The following is a 24018-nucleotide window of genomic DNA, read 5'->3' as shown; positions in this document are numbered from 1 at the left end:
CAGGTAAAACATGAAAATACTGTCACTGCAGAGAGGACGAACTCTGACCTCACACGCCCACCAGAACACTCTGTGTGCACTACAGTAATAAAAACATCATGAGGGTTTTCATCAGTGTAACCTAGACCTGTAACTGTCAAAATTCCCAATATTGGTTCTTGTGAACCCAATATTTTTCCCCCACATTAGCACTCGTGTGAGCCATGTTTTTAAACGATGTGGTGACACAAGCTGAAGTTTTTCTGAGACATGAAAGGACAGGATGAGGATAGACGTCCAGACACAGCACACCAGCATTTCCTTACTTCAGCACACAAGCATGCTTGCTCTTCCCAGAGTGCCTGAGAAAAGTGGTCATGTGATGTGCTGGGAAAAGCCCATTGGTCCAGGTGCTTAATGAATGCCTTTGACCTTATTCAGCTGTACAGAGCTAGAGGAAGGCTGTCCTTGGTAATAATACCTGCTTCATAGCAAACACCAAGGGAAGCGGGAAGAGAAGCTGATGACAGAAGAGAGACAGGAAGAGCCCAGACGAACTTCCTATTCTCCCCAGGAGCCAGACGTGCTGACAGCCAGTGCGTTTACCCTGCGGCCAAATGCGGGATGTGTGTGTCAACAATGTCAGGGTTCTGGAACTACCTTAAAATGCTCTATCCCAACCTCCACCCACCCACCTCTCTCTCTCCAAACCTCCACCCACCTCTCTCTCTCTCTCTGTGTCTCTCTCTCTCCCAACCTCCACCCACCCACCTCTCTCTATCCCAACCTCCACCCACCTCTCTCTCTCTCTGTATCTCTCTCCCAACCTCCACCCACCCACCTCTCTCTATCCCAAACTCCACCCACCTCTCTCTCTCTCTCTCTCTCTCTCTGTCTCTCTCTCTCTCCCCAACCTCCACCCACCCACCTCTCTCTCCCTTTCCCAACCTCCACCCACCTCTCTCTCTCTCTCTCTCTCTCTCTCTCTTTCTCTCTCTCTCCAAACCTCCACCCACCCACCTCTCTCTCTCTCTCTCTCTCTCCAAACCTCCACCCACCTCTCTCTCTCTCTCTTTCTTTATCTTCTTTGCATGTTTCTTATTCTTGACTGTCCTGTACCTTATACTGTGTGAAGTTATTCACCATGTTTTACACACCTGGTATAAAACTGCATATCTGTGATTGTGTGTGTGATCGTGATATAGTGTGAGATAGTGATACAGTGCGAAATAATGATATAGTGTGATACAGTGTGTCCGGTGCCGTATGATTATAAGCTTTCTTGATTCCTGTCTGATGCGTGTGTGGATGTTATGTTTCCTGTCTGATGCGTGTGTGGATGTGATGTTTCCTGTCTGATGCGTGTGTGGATGTGATGTTTCCTGTCTGATGCGTGTGTGGATGTGATGTTTCCTGTCTGATGCGTGTGTGGATGTGATGTTTCCTGGCTGATGCGTGTGTGGATGTGATGTTTCCTGTCTGATGCGTGTGTGGATGTGATGTTTCCTGGCTGATGCGTGTGTGGATGTGATGTTTCCTGTCTGATGCGTGTGTGGATGTGATGTTTCCTGTCTGATGCGTGTGTGGATGTGATGTTTCCTGGCTGATGCGTGTGTGGATGTGATGTTTCCTGTCTGATGCTTGTGTGGATGTGATGTTTCCTGGCTGATGCGTGTGTGGATGTGATGTTTCCTGTCTGATGCGTGTGTGGATGTGATGTTTCCTGGCTGATGCGTGTGTGGATGTGATGTTTCCTGTCTGATGCGTGTGTGGATGTGATGTTTCCTGTCTGATGCGTGTGTGGATGTGATGTTTCCTGTCTGATGCGTGTGTGGATGTGATGTTTCCTGTCTGATGTGTGTGTGGATGTGATGTTTCCTGTCTGATGCGTGTGTGGATGTGATGTTTTCCAGAGGTGTTCAGGTTGGCTGAACAGCTCAGTGCCGTTGTTGGTCCTGCTTTCATGTTGTGCGTGTGTGTGTGTGTGTGTGTGTGTGTGTGTGTGTGTGTACTTCTCCCTCTCTGGATTTACACCTCTCTGCCTGTTCACACACATGTCCACACCCCTGCTGCTGCCCCCCCACACGCCTGCATGCAGCTGTTTGTGTTTGATGTCTATTCACAGGAGTGTTGTTAGGGAGAGGGCCAGACACAGGGACTGATGAGCTCTTTATTATAATTCCTCTCTGCAGCGTTGCAATTAAAACTGTGTGCAAACCTGATGAGGAACAGTCTCTGGAAGCCCCTGCCCGGGGAGAAACACTCAGGCCAGTGTGTCAGGCTGCCTGCCCCCCACTCAGGGCACTGCTCTCACACCAGGGCAGGCTGGGGGTTATTGCAGTTTTAATGTGCTGCTGTTTACTGTGTAACTAAGAAGACTACACAGTATCTATACTGTAGGGAAATGTGTTGTGGGTGTTTGTGTGCAGGTGTTTGTGTGTGTGTGCAGTAGTTGAAGTTGATTCTGTTTCTGACACAGTCCAGAAGCACTACAGATGTGTAAGTGCTTGTCTAGAACACACACACACACACACACACACACACACACATAGACACACATGTACACACACACACACACACACACACACACACACACACACACACACACACACACACACACACACACACACACACACACACACAGACTTGTTTTACTCACATTGGTGAACAGCGAGTTGATAACTTATCTCATCTGTCTCGTCTCCCCTGTCCTGTTTGTGTCTCTCTGTGTGTCTGTGTATATGTGAATGTATAACACACAGACATTCAGGGGATCGTGTAACAGCTTTTATTAACTCTGTTTAGTTTTTGCATAAGTGAGATCTACATGTATGAACAAATGTCTTCATTAACACGAGTAAGAGAAACAGAGAGCCATTTGTCTGCAAACAGTGGAAGACCTTTATATCTGCACAAATACATCAAGGTTTTAAATGTGAGCGGACAGCAAAACAAGATGTGTGTACATGTGAGTTCAAATATATGGAGGCTTTTACAGTGGTGTTGTTTTTATAGCCCAGGTAATGATTCAAAATGTGTGTGTTTGTGTGTGTGTGTGTGTGTGTGTGTGTGTGTGTGTGTGTGTGTGTGTAATTTGAGTTATGGTTCATTGCATTGTGGGAGTGTGTGTGGATATTGCATATTTCACCACTTTTATCCATTTTAATCTGACGGAAAGCACAGGAGACAAAGTGTCGCGTCTGCTTGATGAAAGGAGTAGCACTGTGTGTGTGTGTGTGTGTGTGTGTGTGTGTGTGTGTGTGTGTGTGTGTGTGTGTGTGTGTGTGTGTGTGTGTGTTTATAGCTGGTGCGTATCTGAGTTAGATAGAGGTTTGCAGACACAATGTCTCGTCTGCCAGCAGTCTCAAGTTTTGTGTGTGTGTGTGCGTGCATGCGCGTGCGTGCGTGCGTGTGTTGTGTGCATGAGAGAGAGTAAGAGAGCAAGAGAGAGAGTGTGTGTGTGAAAGAGAAAGAGGGAGAGAGTGAGAGAATAAGAGACATGTCCTGTTGGGCTGGAGTGTGGACTGCTTTGTGGAATGTTCCATGTGAGATCCCAGTCTTATCCGCTGTTCCTCCAGCACACTAAATCCCACCTTCACGTTCCAGCTTGGTGGCTCTGGCGTGTCTCTCTCTAGCACGTCTTCCTCTGATGTGTCTCTCTAAGAAGGTGTCTCTTCCTGGTGTATCTCTCTGGCGTGTCTCTCTCTGAAGATGTCTCTCTCTGGCATTTGTCTCTCTGAAGGTGTCATCTCTCTGGCGTGTCTCTCTCTCTGGCATTTGTCTCTCTGAAGGTGTCTCTCTCTGACGTGTCTCTGAACGTGTCTCTCTCTGGCGTGTTTCTCTCTGAAGAGGTCTCTCACATTGGTGTGTCTCACTGGCATGTCTCTCTGTTTGAGGGTGTCTCTCTGGTATGTCTCTCTGATGTGTCTCTCTCTGAAGATTTCTCTCTCTCTCAGTCGTGTCTCTCTCTGACGTGTCTCTCTCTGGCATGTATCTCTCTGAAGGTGCCTCTCTCTGGTGTGTCTCTCTCTGAAGGTGCCTCTCTCTGGTGTGTCTCTCTCTGAAGGTGCCTCTCTCTGGTGTGTCTCTCTCTGGTATGTCTCTCTCTGAAGGTGTCTCTCTCTGGTGTGTCTCTCTCTGAAGGTGCCTCTCTCTGTTGTGTCTCTCTCTGGCGTGTCTCTCTCTGAAGGTGTCTCTCTCTGGTGTGTCTCTCTCTGAAGGTGCCTCTCTCTGGTGTGTCTCTCTCTGGCGTGTCTCTCTCTGAAGGTGTCTCTCTCTGGTGTGTCTCTCTCTGAAGGTGTCTCTGTATCCCGGGCTCATTTTTAGCTTTGCCCTCCTTCTCACTGTATCTTTCCAGACTCTTCCTTACCTTGCAGAGTTCAGCCTGAGATTATGCAACCTGATTTAAATGTTCACTTGCATCCCTGTTGCAGGGAGAGTTGACGTAGTTCTGTATGAAATGGCTTTGCCAAAGCTTCTCTGGGGGTCTGCTGTGTGCAGTATTGTGTGTGGAGTATGCTGTTTGTAGAGTATGTGTGGGATATGAAGTGTAGAGTATGTGGGGTACAATATGTGGAGTATTATTTATGAAGTATTATGTGTGAGGTATGACTGGTGGGCTCTGATATCTGGAGTATGCTATGTAGAGTATGAAAGGTATGTGTAGGGTATTATCATTGGTGTATGAGGTATGATGTATGGAGTTTAACTTTTGGGTATGATGGTATGTGTTGAGTGTTACATGTGGGTTATTATGTGTGGGGAGTTGTGTGGTTATTATGTGTACTATGTGATTTGTATGTTCGATGGAATATTCTGATTATATTGAAAAAGGGTTGGCTAAAGCATGTGTACCCTCTAGATCAGACTCCTCTAGATCAGATAGCTCTAGGTCAGATAGCTCTTCAACATGTCAGCCAAACAGCACCACCTACAGGTGTACTGGGTGAGTGAGAGTTCTCTCCTCAACTCTCTCGATGATGTCCTGTACAGGTTGTGTGAGAGGAGAGTCAGTTGAGTGAGTTTGCATTCTTCACTTGCTTTATGATGATGTCAGTGTTTTCAAGGCACTTACTGGAAGGAAAAAGAAGGCAAACTCTTAACACAGCCCAAAGCAATGCACTGTGGGATGCAATGAGGATGGGTGGTAAACAGATGGGAGTTAAGTGGATTTCATTTACATCTGACACTGAATTATATACAATACGCTAAATGTGCTGTTTCTCATAATGGGATATTATATCAGTCACTGGAAGGTACTGTCTATCTTTTTCTCTCTGTCTCACTCTCACTTTCTGCCTGTCCAGTTCACTCTTTCTGTCTTTCTCTCTCTCTCTCTCTTTCTCTGTCCTCCCCTTAATCACTATCACTCTGCTTCTTTCACTTCTCTCTAAATTTCCTTCCTCTCGTCGTTTCTGCTGAGTTGGGGTGGTTGTGGGGTCACATCCCCTCCAGCTCTGCCCATGCTGGATTAATAATGAAGCATGACCTTTCACTCCTGCCCAGGTCAGCTGGGCCAGTGCTGCTCCAGTCCACGATTCAGCTCAACACCAATGAAACATGAAGGCTTGTAAATCGCAGGAATCCAAAGAGTGAACACAGCACAAACCACAAGTTCTTCCTCGACTCGGTCCGTTTCTGGTTCTGTATTTTATCTCTTGACTGAATAAGTAATTAAGTGAGTCATTGTGACTGGGCCTGGGATGACACTGCAAGCTCCTAATTGGGTGTGATATGTGGATTATGTCGAAGGGTTCGTGTAGGACATGATAGCAGGATTAGGAGCAGAGAGAGGGCCGTGGGGATGTAGTGGAGCGCATGTTTCAGCTGTCTCACTGCCTGCTGCCGTCTCACTGCCTGCTGCCGTCTCACTGCCTGCTGCCGTCTCACTGCCAGCTGCCGTCTCACTGCCTGCTGCTGTCTCACTGCCTGCTGCCGTCTCACTGCCTGCTGCCGTCTCACTGCCTGCTGCCGTCTCACTGCCTGCTGCTGTCTCACTGCCTGCCGCCGTCTCACTGCCTGCTGCTGTCTCACTGCCTGCTGCCGTCTCACTGCCTGCTGCTGTCTCACTGCCTGCTGCCGTCTCACTGCCTGCTGCCGTCTCACTGCCTACAGCTGTCTCACTGCCTGCTGCCGTCTCACTGCCTGCTGCTGTCTCACTGCCTGCTGCCGTCTCACTGCCTGCTGCCGTCTCACTGCCTGCTGCTGTCTCACTGCCTGCTGCTGTCTCACTGCCTGCTGCCGTCTCACTGCCTGCTGCACAGCAACAAAGCATCTTAATTCGCTGTGAAATTGGGTTTGAGCATCAGCGACTATAGATGCAGTATTCTCCATTAGACTTTGGAACACACACACACACACACACACACACACACACACACACACACACACACACACACACACACACACACACACACACACACACACTCACACATACATACACACATGCATGCATACACATAAATTGCATGGAGGTGGTTTGCACAGTTGCATCACTGCAGGGGTGGAGAGGAAATTCAATCGGCCAATTATGACACCAGCTGGGTCCCTACTGGGTCTTCTCCTCCTGATTGCACTCTCTCTTTCTCTGTCTCTCTTTCTTTCTTCCTCTCCCTCTCTTTCTTTCTCTCACACTCTCTCTCTACCTCTCCCCCACGGGATTTTATCTTGTCACCTAGGTGATGGCATCGGCATCGTAATTCTTGCTGTGCAGATAATGTGGACAAAAAAGTGCCCAAACAACAGAATTTCAGCCTAAAAAAACAATCTAGAAAATGTCCTTGACCACTAATGCCTGACTCTGCTAATGCAGTGAAACCCACAAGACGAAGCATTCTTTCTCATCTTATTCTCATTCTATCTCCTTTTATTCTTATTGTTTATCTTCTTTTTCTCATTCTTTCTCCTTTTTCACATTCTATCTCCTTTTGTTCTCATTCATTCTCTTCTTTTTCTTATTCTGTCTCCTCTTTTTCTCATTCTAACACTCAGGTTTTGTTTTTATCTGCCTCTTTGTCTACTGCTGTTTCCAAACATCTGTTTCAGCTCTGTCTCTCTTGCTCTCTGTTGCTGTACATTTCAGTGAATTTGTATTCATACGGTATTGCCTCTTCACAGAACAAAGCAATCTCATCTGTCTCTCTCTCTCTCTGACTTTCTCTCTCATTTTCTCTGTCTTTCTCTCTCTATATCCATCTAGAAATCAACAAGACGCAGTGTCACAGACTGACCATGCACTCAGTTCACTAATCCATCCCTCCACATAACCTCCTGCTTGTCTCCATTCTGATGCACACATGCATCAATCAGTGGGCCTGTGTGTATTTAGTGCAAACACACAGTTCTGTTTCTCCGGTCTGCTAGAGTCTCTTTTGCACAACCACTGGATCGTGTACTAAAGTGAAGACCCAACTTCACTGAACACTTTAATCGACACACTTTCATTGGTCGATTGCAAACTGATCAATTTCCACCAGGATTTTCTTCATTAGCGCTGAGCCCACGAGCCAACTGTGAGGAAGACAAGCTCCGGTGTTGACCTTGGCCACTTGTGCTGGTGTAAACGGACCCAGTCAGAGTTGTGTTTTTATTAGAGACACACAACCGTTTGGGCTGATGGGACACAGCGGTTCGCTTGTTCTCAGTGGCTCATTTTCACTGTTAAATGATTCATGCAGTGCTGCAAACAAGCCAATGGGAATCTTTAATTTTAGGGTTGAATTTTTTCATGCCAAAGGAAATAAAATTGAAGACTCTGGCAGTAAGTAACGTCGTTCAGACGTTTTGCGTGTATGTTTGCTTGGATGGCCCGTCTGCGTGGCCCACTTGTGAGGAGTTGTTCTGCCTTTTGTTCTCCTCATCCTCTTGGTTCATTCCTTCCTGTGCCATCTTCTTGTGTGCCAGCTGCCAGTTGCCCAGTGTGTGCCAGTCTGCTGCCAGCCCCAGGGAGGCAGGGAGGGGCAGAATGACAGCCTGCCTCCTCCTCTGGGTAATGGATGTCATATAATACCCCTAGACTCTTGAGGAAGAGGTTTTCTCCTAGAATCTCATCAAACCTGGATGTGTAGCGTCCCGTGTCCAGTGAAAACAGGCTCACTGTATAGTAAAATAGAAATGGGGGGGGATGAAAAGAACTCTGGATATGAACTCCCAGCCCTAGAACCCATTTAAAATGTATTTTATTTTTTATTTTGATTCCTATATGGTGGAACACAAACGTGGAGAAAGTGAGTGTGTGTGGGAGATAGAGAGTGAATGTGAAAGATTGTGAGAGAGTGAATCCTTATCCAACCTTTGAGAGCCCTAAAACTGTGTAATTGACATGCGCACACACACACACACACACACACACACACACAGACAGACATACACAGCTTTGGCTTCTGTCAGGCCCGGCTTTGTGACCTGATCAATGACTGGAATACTCTTTTAATTTTCACCTTGCTTGTTCGTCTGACAGAATCCAAGTGTGAGGGCTCATTAAATCTCAACATGACAGCCAACCCCTCCACACTCTTCACACGCTTCACAGGGCATTTTGCTGCCCCTGTCTTTCCCCCCAGGAGCGGATGATCAGTCCTGTGGGGCCACACCAGTTCCCAGTTCCCAGTTTACTGTGTTCCTGCGCAGTCTTCAGCGTGGCCTGGGCCATTAGCCAGTAACCTGTTTATTGTTTTCCAAATACATCGTAAAAATGCATTACCCAACTGTGTAATGAAAGTATAAAAGTTTATAGATTTATGAGTGCATATTATGTATATATAAATTGTATTTTATTTTATTAATTTTTTTTACTGTTTTGTTTTATTTGCTTGAACAAAAGGTTTTTGCTTGACAGCAGTTGTGACTTTATGGAGCTTTAAGATGTGCATATTTCCTGCAGCGTGTGTGGATAATACCTAAATGAACGGGAAGTAGTGGAACAGCCCAGTGCAGCCGGACCTGCTGTCCTGCTGTCCTGTCTGCTGTCCTGCACGGAGCAGAGAGTGGGTGGGACTGAGAGGCCAGTACTTGCTGGAGGGCCTTCACGATTCCTCTCCAGCAAGTGCAGCAGGGATCAAAGCTCTGGGTGGGGCCGCCTCGTCACACCCGTTATACGGATATATATAGATGTGCAGGTGGCGGTGACACTCCTCTGATGTCCTGCAGCTCTGATCTTCCCATATTAAACTGATGGGCTGATTTGTTTCCACTCATTGCTGAACAGCATCTCTGTGTGGCCTTATCTTAATTCACAATGACTGGATTATAACAAACTTTCAAAGGCTTTAAAACTTTAGTGTACAACGAGGGAGAGAAGCTGGTCACACCAGGCCAAACACATAATTTGGCAAAAAGAAGTTTTTTTGAAAACTAGTTATCTTGATTTTCCAGAACACAGAGCCGTTAATTTCTTCTTCAGTGGACAAAACCACACAACCCACCAACAGCAGCTGTTTGTTCATTCAGTTGGTTCGAGATCCGAGTAACATAACCAACTCTGGCCCTTTACTATAATGTCTACTGCATTAGATCCAGAATTGTAAAATTCCTTGTGTCTCCCAATAAAAAAAATATGACAAATCCCTCCGGTACAATTCGACACAGTATCGAGCGAACTAGCGACTCTGCCAGCTACCCGAGTAATACATTATCTCGCTTTAACGTTGTTTTGGTCCGCTTTTGCGTTAGCGAGCCCGGTGTTTAGTTACCGCGTGGTTTACATGTTTTGGGGGCACAGGAGTGTCGTGGGGAGAATGTGCAGGTGATTTTTAGTAGTTGAATTACGAGGACTCGTTTTGGCCCTATTTGACCCAACCCCCAACACCTAATCCTAACACCTAAACCCTAAACCAGGGGTAGCTACTCAACTAAATTTGTCCGCGGTCCAATTTTGGCAGATGCCTGTGACCTGAGGTCCGGTGCGGCGGGGGTGGCGAACGTAACACTCGTGACGGAGTGTTTTTTCAATAGCCCTGAAATAAATGCTCCGGTTTTTTTCGGTCCGTATTCAGTTAATCAGGAATGAGATTGGGTCCGGACAGGACTGCGTTCGGGTCCGGATCCGGACCGCGGTCCGCCAGTTGAGTACCCCTGCCCTAAACCCTAACCTAACCCCTAAAACTACACCTTAAGCCTAAAACCCCACCCTGGCTCAGGTGCTGTTGTTTCCATGGTTACGCATGGTACATTAGATAATTACAGTGCAGTCTGCTCAGGTTATTTGTCCATAAAACAAAACGCACTGTACGAAAGCACATACAACCCTCATGGGCATCTTCAAAAGGAAGAGTTTTGTTCTTTCTTTATATTTTATGCATACATGATTATTGTATTATACATCAAGTATATGATCGTTGTGTTTTGTCTCAACAGTAACTTCTGTTTGGGTGCTGTAGAGGGAATGATGGTCTCTGCCTCCAGTCTTCTTAAGAACGTTTTCTCTCCTCTTCCATTGGTTTACTTGCTGAAGGTCTCAAATTCAGATTAGTTGAAAGCTCCTTTGTGTACTGTACAAATAAAATGTAGGGTGTGTTCCAAGTAGAATCCATCTTTACGAGACCTGTGAGTTGCTGAGGGTTAAATTGTTTACATGGTGATCAGCAGTGTCTTGGAGGGAATCCATGGGCACGTCTCCGTGTCTGGGTCATTCCTGGACGTTCCTTCCTGTTTGAGTGCTGCATATGACCAGGTGAGGCTCCAAAGCAGCATTCTGTGGAGCTGAGAGACAGGGCCAGAAAGACAGGAGCACCACACCTCTCCGCCCTTCTCCACCCTCCTCCACCAGCACGTAGCTATGAAGAAGAGGCTTGTTCTTCCTCCTAACACTACTGCCTGTGTGTTTATAGCTAGTACACTAGGGGGCAGCATCGGGCTGCTGTCTCTATTGATATCTCTTATCTTGAATAACACCTGGTAGCCTGAGACACGACTGCTTCTCTAAACAGAGGGGGCTGTGCAGTGAGGGCACCAGGAAGGTTTGGTGGTTAGAATGGTCTGTGTGGTTGAGATGGTCTGTGTGGTTGAGATGGTCTTCATGGTTGAGTTGGTCTGTGTGGTTGATATGGTCTTCATGGTTGAGTTGGTCTGTGTGGTTGATATGGTCTTCATGGTTGAGATGGTGTAAGTTTTTATAGTTTTTTTTTTCTATGTCTGTCATGTATCGTCTTTACATCAGCAAAGCTGCCATTTCAGCATAACCCTGATCCGGGCTCATTTGACACTGCTGAATTCACTGCGCTTTGCTGTGATCTGTGTGGGCAGGTGCAGTTATCTCCTAATGAGAGTTCAAGAGCCAGCAGTAAACGGGTTCTAATTACACAATAGTCACTTCACTCTCAGCCTCATGGTCCCATCAGTCCACAACTTTATGCTGAAGTTTTCACAGTGTCTCCATTCACTACACCAAGCTGAGGGTATGTTAGGGTGGTGTATGTAGCTGCAGTAGAACTGACTGAGCCTGCTTGGGTCCTGAGTGGATCCTGAGTAGATCCCGAGTGGATCCTGAGTAGATCCTGAGTGGATCCCGAGTGGATCCTGAGTAGATCCTGAGTGGATCCTGAGTGTACATTTCACTTCTCTTCAGCAGGGCACCTTTGAAAGCCAACAGCACTGTGAGTGATTAGCTTGAGAGCGATTAGCCCAGCTCTGTCCTGTCTAATGACCTGCTCGTTAAACTTTAATGTCTGCGTTCCACTGCAGTCAGGAAATTTTGCCTGCCTTCCCCCCTCTCTACTTCTCTCTCCCCCTCTATCTCTCCTACTCTTTCTCTATCTCTCTCTCTTTCTCTCTCTCTCTCTCTCTTTCTCTCCCACTCACAACCCCAGGGTGGCAGTGGTGCGATGCTGAGATGGAGCGTTAGTGAAGGTGATCATATCGTTACTGGGCCATCTGGGACCCTCTGGCTAAGGACTCCATTGGCTTTTAAGGATTCTTTAGGTTATCCAGGCTATATATGGGTTGGCTTCTAACCCAGATTTTGTGTTCACTGGTGCTACTTCATAAAATCCTTTAAAAAAAGCCTTAGGGTACATGACCAAAAATAAACGTCCTAATGAGTGTGTTTAATATTTGGTGTGTGATTCTGCTTCAGCTGGTACGACCTGACTGTAGACTGGAAGATTCAGAGTTAGTGTGGAACATTAATTTTCCACCACAAACTGCTGGTCGAACCAATTACTGAGGAAATGATTTTGCTGTGTGTGTATATTGCAGTTTAGATCGATACACCACATGAAGCAGTTGTTGGGTAAGACTTTGTGTTAATACCAATGGAATACATTTGCTTTCATACATTACCCCTCAGTATTTTGTTGCTGTATTAACAGGTCCATAAAATGGACCTTGAGTCTTGAGTGAGTCTTGAGTGTGTGGCTTAAATGTACATATATTAACGTTCCATGTTATTAAAAAAACATTCATTCTTACCTTACTGTTCTCTCCCTACAGGAAACATGTTATAGTAGTGTGAGATGCTGTGTTTTGTCTCAGGTCATTATGACATGAATCATACACAAGAGCTGGACTGTGATCACTATCCTGAACGTTTGTTCTCATCAAACACATCAGGTCTGTCTCAGGCCAGTGCGGCAGGCTCCTCCCTCTTTCCACCGTCATTCCCAGTCTGTTCCTACAGGCTCCTCCCTCTTTCCACCATCATTCCCAGTCTGTTCCCACAGGCTCCTCCCTCTTTCCACCATCATTCCCAGTCTGTTCCCACATGCTCCTCCCTCTTTCCACCGCCATTCCCCGTGTTTCCACAGGTTCCTCCCTCTTTCCACCATCATTCCCAGTTTGTTCCCACAGGCTCCTCCCTCTTTCCACCGTCATTCCCAGTCTGTTCCTACAGGCTCCTCCCTCTTTCCACCATCATTCCCAGTTTGTTCCCACAGGCTCCTCCCTCTTTCCACTGTCATTCCCAGTCTGTTCCAACATGCTCCTCCCTCTTTCCACCGCCATTCCCCGTCTGTTTCCACAGGTTCCTCCCTCTTTCCACCATCATTCCCATTTTGTTCCCACAGGCTCCTCCCTCTTTCCACCGTCATTCCCAATCTGTTCCTACAGGCTCCTCCCTCTTTCCACCGTCATTCCCAATTTGTTCCCACAGGCTCCTCCCTCTTTCCACCGTCATTCCCCGTCTGTTCCTACAGGCTCCTCCCTCTTTCCACCGTCATTCCCAGTCTGTTCCTACAGGCTCCTCCCTCTTTCCACCGTCATTCCCAGTCTGTTCCTACAGGCTCCTCCCTCTTTCCACCATCATTCCCAGTCTGTTCCCACAGGCGTTTCCCACACCAGTGGAACATCACATCCAGGCCCAGGCTGAGGAACACAATGTCCCGTCATGTAGTTCATACAGGCTAATTGCATGTCACTTTGAGGCACAGTAGAAAGTCATTTTCAAGTTCATCAGGATTATCCCCCCTTCTCTCTGACACCCTCTGTAGGCGGGGCATTTAAAGCAACAGCCCAGTTTTCCCGAGGCCAGGAACAGGCCTGAGTCAGTGAATAATAATCCATGGTTGTCCTGGGAACCTCAAGGTCAGTCTGTGTCCTCCCGGAGCACTGATAAACGTCGTCCTCTCTCTCGCCGCTTTGCAGAGGCCATGCTGAGAGCTTCAGAAGCCCCGCTGAACTGAGGGCTCTGTTCCTCGAGCAGGTGAGATCACGCGTCTGAAGGTGTCCAAAGGAGCAGGACAGCAGGAGTGTGGAGGGAGGTGTCTGGCCGGACCAGGAGACCGAGGGACCAGGGCTGGATGCCAGCACCCTTTGGCCCCAGCCGTGCTCAGGTGCCTCAGCGATGGCCTCCAATTTCAACGACATCGTCAAGCAGGGCTACGTCCGCATGCGGAGCAGAAAGCTGGGGGTGAGTGAGACTGAGCTGTGCGAGGAAGCCGGACTTCACATCCCAACGCACCTGTAACCAAGCTCTGAGAAAAACCATGACACTCGTTTTCCATCATTCTGTCACATGGCTTTTTAGTGGATTGATCAGAACTGATTAGCATTACCAGAGATCATTCATATTATGTATCTCTAGTACAGTATATTTTATTCCCCATGTACTTTGAATTGAAAAGACAGGAATAGTTTAGACTGTTATCATAAGTTTCTTGTGTGAAATGCTTCAGTAGTTCACCTTGTTAAGCAGGTAGATCACATCATTAAATAACATAGTGAAATCACATCATTAGATCCATTAGATCATATCATTAGATCCATTAGATCACATCGTTAGATCAGGGTGATCCAGCAACACAGTTATGGGCCCAGTTACCAGGGAGCACGTGGACTGTCAATCTCATAAATATCTGTAAGAATCCAAGGATATATGTAAACAGTTACATACATGAAAATTTAATTTTACATACATGTAAATGTATTGTACAGAGAATCACAGAGGTGTGGCTCAAAGGCAGAATTTCTTGCCATGTTAGATGTGAATTTTATGGTTTATTTATAAACGGTGTTATTTAGTCATGAGGCTTCATTTGAGCATTTAAGGCAAGTCTGTGATGTCGGCATACAGTTTGTATAATGCTGTTTGGTGGTCATAGGTTTCCATTACTGTTGATTGTGTTTGAATGATGGATCCAGTGCTAATGAAGCCAAACCTCTCTCTGCTCAGCTGCTTTTGAGAGATAAATGTGTTTGCATGAGATTCCGGAGACGTTCCTGTGATTGTAATAATACATGGTTTGGGGCCCTTGAGAATACCAACTCTAGCCCATCTCCATATCAGTACAAGCAGTCTGACAGCACAAACTCCTCCATACCTCCTTGTGCTCAGAAATGATGGACTTATGTGAGCTGATTGTAGGCAGAACACAGACGAGGATGTTCTCACCTCCCTTTAAGTACTTCTTGAAGAGCAGAGCGTAATCCTGTGAAGCAGGTTTGTGCGGAGCGTCCAGGATCGTTGGTGCTGTGTGCTCAGGAGCAGCAGGTCTGACTCCACCCGTCTCTCTCTGCGTACGGTCCGCCTGCCAGCCCGAGTCCTCTCAGCACAGTTCACCTCTGTGCTGCTACTAAACAAATATTTGTTCTTCGTATTGAGTCAGTGTCACACAGACACCACCTTCTCTCCCACCGCCGATGTTAGATCTGCTGCTGATGTGTGTGATCACAGTAGGTGGAGGAGGTTAGATAAACGCTCAACCTCTAGCCCACACAACCCACATGCAGCAACCACACCACCTCTCCACCACTCTACCACTCTTTTACTCCAACTCTCCATCACTCTATTATTCCACCTCTCTACCATTCCACCACTCCATCACTCTACCACTCCACCTCTCCACCTCTTTTTGTGTGTGTATGTGTGTGTGTGGGGGGGTGATTGTAGTTTTGTGATATTGTGGGGGGTGTAGTTTTGTGTTTTTGCGGTGGATTGTAGTTTTGTGATATTGTGGGAGTTGAAGTTTTATGATGTAGTTTTGTGATGTTGTGAATTGGTTTGCCTGTGCTTGCTGCCATATATAATTTCATTTTTACATTTTCTCTGTTTGAAAGCTTTAATTGTATCTAATTTGCTATTAACTTTGTTTCTGTCACTGAAACTGTATTTAGTCACATGTGTGAGTGCGCGTATGTGTGTGAGCGTGCACGTGAGTGAGCGTGCACGTGAGTGAGCGTGCACGTGTGCGAGCGTGCATGTGTAAAATCGATGTCTGCTCTGTGTAGTCAGCAGGGTTGTGGTTGCCGTGGCATTAGGAGGGTTGTGACACATGGCTCCCTGTGGGAGAGGAAGCAGAGGATTCACTCACTTCATTATACTGCAGTCTCCTTACACTCCCTACACTCCTTACACTCCCTACACTCCCTACACTGCCTACACTGCCTACACTCCCTACACTCCCTACACTCCTTACACTCCCTACACTCCCTACACTCCTTACACTCCTTACACTCCCTACACTCCTTACACCCCCTACACTCCTTACACTCCCTACACTCCCTACACTCCTTACACCCCCTACACCCCCTACACTCCCTACACTCCTTACACTCCTTACACTCCTTACACTCCTTACACCCCCTACACTCCCTACACTCCATACACCCCCTACACTCCTTACACCCCTTACACCCCCTACACTCCCTACACTCCCTACACTCCTTACACTCCTTACACCCCTTACACCCCCTACACTCCCTACACTCCTTACACCCCCTACACTCCTTACACTCCTTACACCCCTTACACCCCCTACACTCCCTACACTCCCTACACTCCCTACACTCCTTACACTCCTTTCACTCCCTACACTCCCTACACTCCCTACACTCCTTACACTCCTTACACCCCCTACACTCCCTACACTCCCTACACTCCTTACACTCCTTACACTCCCTACACTCCTTACACCCCCTACACTCCTTACACTCCCTACACTCCCTACACTCCTTACACTCCTTACACCCCCTACACTCCCTACACTCCCTACACTCCCTACACTCCTTACACTCCCTACACTCCCTACACTCCCTACACTCCTTACACTCCTTACACTCCCTACACTCCTTACACCCCCTACACTCCTTACACTCCCTACACTCCCTACACTCCTTACACCCTCTACACCCCCTACACTCCTTACACCCCTTACACCCCCTACACTCCCTACACTCCTTACACTCCTTACACCCCTTACACTCCCTACACTCCCTACACTCCATACACCCCCTACACTCCTTACACTCATTACACCCCTTACACCCCCTACACTCCCTACACTCCTTACACTCCTTACACCCCTTACACCCCCTACACTCCCTACACTCCTTACACCCCTTACACCCCCTACACTCCCTACACTCCCTACACTCCTTACACCCCCTACACTCCTTACACTCCTTACACCCCTTACACCCCCTACACTCCCTACACTCCTTACACCCCCTACACTCCTTACACTCCCTACACTCCTTACACTCCTTACACTCCTTACACCCCTTACACTCCCTACACTCCTTACACCCCCTACACTCCTTACACTCCCTACACTCCTTACACTCCTTACACTCCTTACACCCCTTACACTCCCTACACTCCTTACACCCCCTACACTCCCTACACTCCCTACAGATCTGTTTCTGTGTTGATCTGTTTCTGTGTGGATCTGTTTCTGTGTTGATTTGTTTCTGTGTTGATCTGTTTCTGTGTTGATCTGTTTCTGTGTTGATCTGTTACTGTGTTGATCTGTTTCTGTGTGGATCTGTTTCTGTGTTGATTTGTTTCTGTGTTGATCTGTTTCTGTGTTGATCTGTTTCTGTGTGGATCTGTTTCTGTGTTGATCTGTTTCTGTGTGGATCTGTTTCTGTGTTGATCTGTTTCTGTGTTAATCTGTGTACCTCCTGGCTGCTGCTGTCATCAGGCTGGATTGCAGCACACAGAACATGAAACACAGAACATTCAACATGACTCATGAAATGCAGGGCACAGAACATGGCATTTGGTGCACGGAACATGGCCCATGGAACACGGAAAAAGGCACATAGAACACAGAACATGGCATGTGGAACACGGAACAAGGCACGTAGAACACGGAACATGGCATGTGGAACACGGAACATGGCACGTACTACACGGAACAAGGCACATAGAACACGGAACATGGCATGTGGGACACAGAACATGGCATGTGGAACATGGAACATGGCATGTGGAACACGGAACATGGCACGTAGAACACGGAACACGGAACATGGTGTAGGGCAGCATTTGGTTGTAAGCTGTGGAAGCGTCTTTGATGTTCAGCAGTGAGGGTGGAGCAGCGAGTGAACCAGCAGGACAGCAGCACTCCTATCACAGATGAAAGCCTGCCGCACTAATACGGGCTCGGCTGCTCGTGTGTGTTTGTTTGAACAGTTTTAGCAGTACTGATGCTACTGATGTTAATGGAGTGACTGTCAACATGAGGGTTTTGGCTGGGTCTGTTTTATTTTGTTTGTTTGTTTGTTTGTTTTGTGAAGACGTGTTGTGGTTTGTCTTGTAAATGAAGGAAGAAAAGAGAGTTTGTGATTGACAGGACTCCTTCCCAGATCTGGACTTGGTTTTCTTTCTGACCTTCTGATAAACACTTCTGTTCTGATAGACAGAAAACCACACACACACACACATACACACACACACACATACCCCTATAGCTCTGTGTTAGTCAACTGTGTGTGCCAGATCTCATGCCTTACAGACACCCTGCTGTCACACAGTTGGAAACTCCTCTCTCAGCTCCCTACACACACACACACACACACACACACACACACACACACACACACACACACACACACACACACACCATCATTGCTGTTCCGGATCACTAAACTGCCTCCACATGCCCCTCGCCCCGCCCTCCTCCTCTTCCTCCTTTTCACCTCCTTCCCCACACGCCCCTGGAGGAGCTAATTAACCATCCTCTAACTCCTCTTCAAACAACCACCCCCACCACCGCCACACCCGTAACCCCCCCACCTGTCACAGCACTGCTTAGCATTCCGTTCACATAATGACAACGGCTGGACCTGCTGGCCCTCATGATGCATAACAGCCCTGACTAAAGAAGAGCTTTGTGAAGAACAGTTTTGTGAAGAACAGCTTCGTGAAGAACAGTTTTGTGAAGAACAGTTTTGTGAAGAACAGCTTTGTGAAGAACAGTTTTGTGAAGAACAGCTTCGTGAAGAACAGCTTCGTGAAGAACAGTTTTGTGAAGAACAGTTTTGTGAAGAACAGCTTTGTGAAGAACAGTTTTGTGAAGAACAGTTTTGTGAAGAACAGCTTTGTGAAGAACAGCTTTGTGAAGAACAGTTTCATGAAGAACAGCTTTGTGAAGAACAGTTTCGTGAAGAACAGCTTTGTGAAGAACAGTTTCATGAAGAACAGTTTTGTGAAGAACAGTTTTGTGAAGAACAGCTTTGTGAAGAACAGTTTCGTGAAGAACAGCTTTGTGAAGAACAGTTTCGTGAAGAACAGCTTTGTGAAGAACAGCTTTGTGAAGAACAGCTTTTTGAAGAACAGCTTTATGAAGAACAGTTTTGTGAAGAACAGCTTGGTTTGCAGAATTGCCCTGTTGCCATCTTTCTGCACACTACAGCGGTCACACAATTATTCCAGAGGTTTGGGGTTTTGAAGCCCCTCTTTAGCACCAAGAGTCTCTCTTCTCTGCAGTTAACGTGGACTCACAACTTAGCGGTTGCACAGACCTGACTGTTCCTCCATGGATCAGCTTAGCCAGAGACTTTTAAACACAAAACCCAGTGTGTGTCTGGGGCTTTTCTACACAAACCCAGTGTGTCTCTGGGGCTTTTAAACACAAAACCCAGTGTGTCTCTGGGGCTTTTTGACACAAAACCCAGTGTGTTTCTGGGGCTTTTCTACACAAAACCCAGTGTGTCTCTGGGGCTTTTCTACACAAAACCCAGTGTGTTTCTGGGGCTTTTCTACACAAAACCCAATGTGTCTCTGGGGCTTTTCTACACAAAACCCAGTGTGTCTCTGGGGCTTTTTGACACAAAACCCAGTGTGTTTCTGGGGCTTTTCTACACAAAACCCAGTGTGTCTCTGGGGCTTTTCTACACAAAACCCAGTGTGTCTCTGGGGCTTTTCTACACAAAACCCAGTGTGTCTCTGGGGCTTTTCTACACAAAACCCAGTGTGTCTCTGGGGCTTTTCTACACAAAACCCAGTGTGTCTCTGGGGCTTTCAGCATTTACAGCCAGGATGTTGACATTTTAAATCTCATCTTGACTGATGTTAATTGATTTCTTTGCTTTGCTGTGGGACAGCTTTAAGCTGCTGGGGCTTTGTCTCTAACAGTCTTGTTATTCCAAGAAGCCAAACGGAAGAGAAATTCAGTAGAAAATGACATCCAGAAGAACCCTGTTCATGTGAACTGCTTTAACCTAGTTTGTTTGCTAGCTCCTCTGTTGTCTTGTTAGCTTGTTAGCTTGGTGTGTTGGCAGGAGTCTCCTCCATGCTGACTGCATGTGTTTCTTGCCTTGTCACCGCTGGGCGAACCTGCTGGTTCTCTGAGGCGAGTTAATCCTGTATCCCCAGCCTGTCTTCCGTCGCTGCCCCAGGAGGAGATTACTGACCCAGCACAGACCAGACGAGGCAGAGGCTGCCAGTTAGCTGCGCTACATAATATACAGGGAAATGTAAAAACTCACTGTTGTGTGTTTTGGGGGGGGGAGTGGGCAGTGTTCACTGTTGTGTCTTTGGGGGGGTTCACTGTGGTGTGTTGGGGGGGGTTCACTGTGGTGTGTTTGGGGGGGGTTCAATGTGGTAATGTGGTTTTTTTTTAGGGGGAGGGTTCACTGTTCACTGTGTTTGGGGTACATTGTGCTAAACCTCTAGCTATACTAGTGATGCAACACAGATATAGGGATAGTAGTTATAGAACAAGATACTCCTTATGTCTCATTCTGCCTTCCCCTCTGTCTCTCTGCCTTGATTTATCTCCCAGTCTGTCTCTTTCTCTCTCTCTCTCTCTCTCTCTGAGTCTTTACCCCAATCTCTCTCTCTCTCTCTCTCTCTCTCTCTCTCTCTCTCTCTCTCTCTCTCTCTGAGTCTTTACCCCAGTCTCTCTCTCTCTCTCTCTCTCTCTCTCTCTCTCTCTCTCTCTCTCTCTCTCTCTCTCTCTCTCTCTCTCTCTCTCTCTCTGAGTCTTCACCCCAGTCTGTCTCTACCTCTTGCTCATCATCAGTCTGTGGTGACACTCCAAGCCTGTTTGCTTGGTGTAGAGGATTAGCTGAAACTCCAGGGACAAAATTATGCAAACAAGTGATCCATATTCCACCTGCTCTCAAAATACATGTACTACATATCTACATGTATACTATAGATGTACACTACATGAATGATTCATCACTAGAGATTGATATCCCATGACGAGATTGTTACTACATCACTATTGATAACATTATAGTCACTATTGCTGTAGACTTGTGCTGTTTGTGGCGGTGGTGGGTGGAGCCAGCATTAGCAGAGACCTGTGCCTGGCAGTGGTGGGTGGAGCCAGGGTGGAGCCAGAGGCGTGAGAGAGGGGCGTGTGAGAAGCGTGTGAATGGTGTGTGAGAGGCGTGTGAGAAGCGTGTGAAAGGCGTGTGAATGGTGTGTGAGAGGCGTGTGAGAAGCGTGTGAAAGGCGTGTGAAAGGCATGTGAGAGGCGTGTAAGAAGCGTGTGAAAGGCGTGTGAATGGTGTGTGAGAGGCGTATGAGAAGCGTGTGAAAGGCGTGTGCCCTCACTTTTCACAGAGCTTCACCATGCAATACAGGATGTGCACGTCAGCAGGGCCTGGAGCAGGACTGTGACCACAGTAGTGTCCTGTTAGTGTCTTGTTAGTGTCATGGCTGCTGACCAATCTCAGCAGAGTTTGCCCGAGCTGAGATGTGGAGACATCACTGTGGCATTTAACAGCTTTTCCAGCAGTCACATTCTGCTCTGAATTGTCTACGAGGAAAAAGTCTTGATCAGTGTTTTTCAGGTAGAATAACTGAGGGCTTTTATACTTAACAATACATTAGCTTTACAAGTGAGAAAACTATGTCTACTGATATTATTTAACCAGAGTACCATTTATCTATCAAAATTATTAGTATTACCAATTAGTTGAAATCATAGATAGATAGATAGATAGATAGATAGATAGATAGATAGATAGATAGATAGATAGATAGATAGATAGATAGATAGATAACGATGAATAAGGTATAGTGTCTCTCTGTGTGTGTGTGTGTGTGTGTGTGTGTGTGTGTACGCGCACGTGCTTTAGATCTATCGGCGCTGCTGGCTGGTGTTTAAGAAGTCTTCTAGCAAGGGACCTCGGCGTCTGGAGAAGTATCCTGATGAGAAAACAGCCTACAATCGAGTGTGTCCTAAGGTACCTGCTCTGTCACTCAGTCTGCAGTGTCTGTCACATGCTTCAACACCTGTTTGCTTTTTGCTTGTTAAAGCTTCACACCAGTGTTTCTTCAGCACATCTACATTTTTGCCACTTGGATACCAGCACACCTGAACCAAGCAGTCTTAACCCATAATGTCTGGTGCAGGTGTGCCAGGAACATATTCACACAGACCTCTAATTTAAGGCTGTATAAGCTGCTCCTTGCTCATAACGCCTGTCCTCTCAGACCACGCCCATCCTCTCATCTGGCCACACCCATCCTCTCATCTGGCCACACCCATCCTCTCATCTGGCCACACCCATCCTCTCAACTTGCATTCTAGATCTCTGTGATATGACCTTCCTGTTATTTATATTACATTGTCTGGGGTAGTCATGGCCATGGTCTTGTGACCGGAGGGTTGTGGGTTTGATTCCCAGGCCGGCCCCAGGCCATGACTGAAGTGCCATTGAGCAAGGCACCTAACCCCAACTGCTCCTTGCTCAGTGATCACTAGTGTGTGTGTGTGTGTGTGTGTGTGTGTGTGTGTGTGTGTGTGTGTGTGTGTGTGTGTGTGTGTGTGTGTGTGTGTGTGTGTGTGCGTGCGCGCGCGCACCACAGCGTCCTAGTGATCACTTGTGTGTGTGTGTGTGTGTGTGTGTGTGTGTGTGTGTGTGTGTGTGTGTGTGTGTGTGTGTGTGTGTGTGTGTGTGTGTGTGTGTGATAGTGTGTTCTTATTGCACAGATGGGTAAATGTGGAAGACTAATTTCAGTTGACAATATGGCAACTTAATTGTAATAGCTGATGCACATGAGAAAGATACACTCCTAACATTAACTTATGCACAAACACAAATTCCCTCTAGTGATCTGGATAATTCAGTGTTAATCATAATCCCTGAATATGTGCAGGTGACAGAGATCAGTAATGTGAAAAACGTGACCAGACTACCACGTGACACCAAGCGCCAGGCTGTGGCCATCGTGTTCACTGATGAAACCTCTCGCACCTTCACCTGTGAATCAGGTAACGCAACACACTGAGATCAGTGTGAACACACATGTATCATGCATGTTAGCTTGGGTGATATACTGTAATCAAGAACTGCAGAGAAGCAACTCCTACGACCCTGTCATTACCTCGTGTCTTCTACAGTGTATGCACACATTGTGATATATTTGGAGTTTATGTAAATAAACTCTACACCTTCTGATCACATATATTCTCAGCATTACATAATACACAGTACATAACTATCGTAAATATTTACATATATTAGATTCAGTGTAATTAGTCACAGTTCACAGTACATAATACACAGTATACAGGTCAAGCCGGTGAGCCTGTGTGTGTGTGTGTGTGTGTGTGTGTGTGTGTGTGTGTGTGTGTGTGTGTGTGTGTGTGTGTGTGTGTGTGTGTGTGTGTGTGTGTGTTTGCACGTGTGTGTGTGTGTGTGTGACCTTCAGAGCTGGAGGCTGAGGAGTGGTTTAAGACTCTGTCCATCGAATGTCTGGGTACACGGCTGAATGACATCAGTCTGGGGGAGCCAGATCTGTTGGCTGCAGGGGTCCAGTGTGAGCACACAGGTGGGTGCTGAAGACCAGCTCACTCTCCCTAACCCTAACTCTCCCTAACCCCTAACTCTAACTCTCCATAACCCCTAACCCTCACTCTCTCTAACCCCTAACTCTAACTCCCCCCCTAACCATCAATCCCCTAACCCTCACTCTCCCTAACCCCTAACTCTAACTCCCCCCCTAACCATCAATCCCCTAACCCTCACTCTCCCTAACCCCTAACCTTAACTCTCCCTAACCCCTAACCCTCACTCTCCCTAACCCCTAACCTTAACTCTCCCTAACCCCTAACCCTCACTCTCCCTAACCCCTAACCCTCACTCTGCCTAATCCCTAACCCTCACTCTCCCTAACCCCTAACCCTCACTCTCCCTAACCCCTAACTCTAACTCCCCCCCTAACCATCACTCCCCCAACCTCACCTCTCCCTAACCATCACTCCCCCAACCTTAACTCTCCCTAACCCCTAACCCTCACTCTCCCTAACCCCTAACCCTAACTTTCCCTAACCTCTAACCCTAATTCCCCCCCTAACCATCACTCCCCCAACCTCACCTCTCCCTAACCCCTAACCCTCACTCTCCCTAACCCCTAACCTTAAC

General features: G+C 47.1%; 1 protein-coding gene across 1 annotated transcript in view; it reads left to right on the top strand.

The window, feature by feature from the left end:
• dok4 (docking protein 4) overlaps positions 1-24018 on the top strand; it is a 37975-nt gene that overhangs the window by 7969 nt on the left and 5988 nt on the right. The window contains 4 exon segments of the mRNA XM_077023930.1: positions 13555-13819; positions 21727-21834; positions 22751-22865; positions 23306-23425. Coding sequence (XP_076880045.1) covers positions 13754-13819; positions 21727-21834; positions 22751-22865; positions 23306-23425 — 409 coding nt within the window. The 5' untranslated portion in view covers positions 13555-13753.

This window comes from Brachyhypopomus gauderio, chromosome 12 (assembly GCF_052324685.1).
Source record: "Brachyhypopomus gauderio isolate BG-103 chromosome 12, BGAUD_0.2, whole genome shotgun sequence".
In the NCBI taxonomy this organism is placed as follows: Eukaryota; Metazoa; Chordata; class Actinopteri; order Gymnotiformes; family Hypopomidae; genus Brachyhypopomus; species Brachyhypopomus gauderio.
The sequence above is the reverse complement of the archived record's forward strand: the minus strand, read 5'-3'. Positions and strand labels throughout refer to the sequence as shown.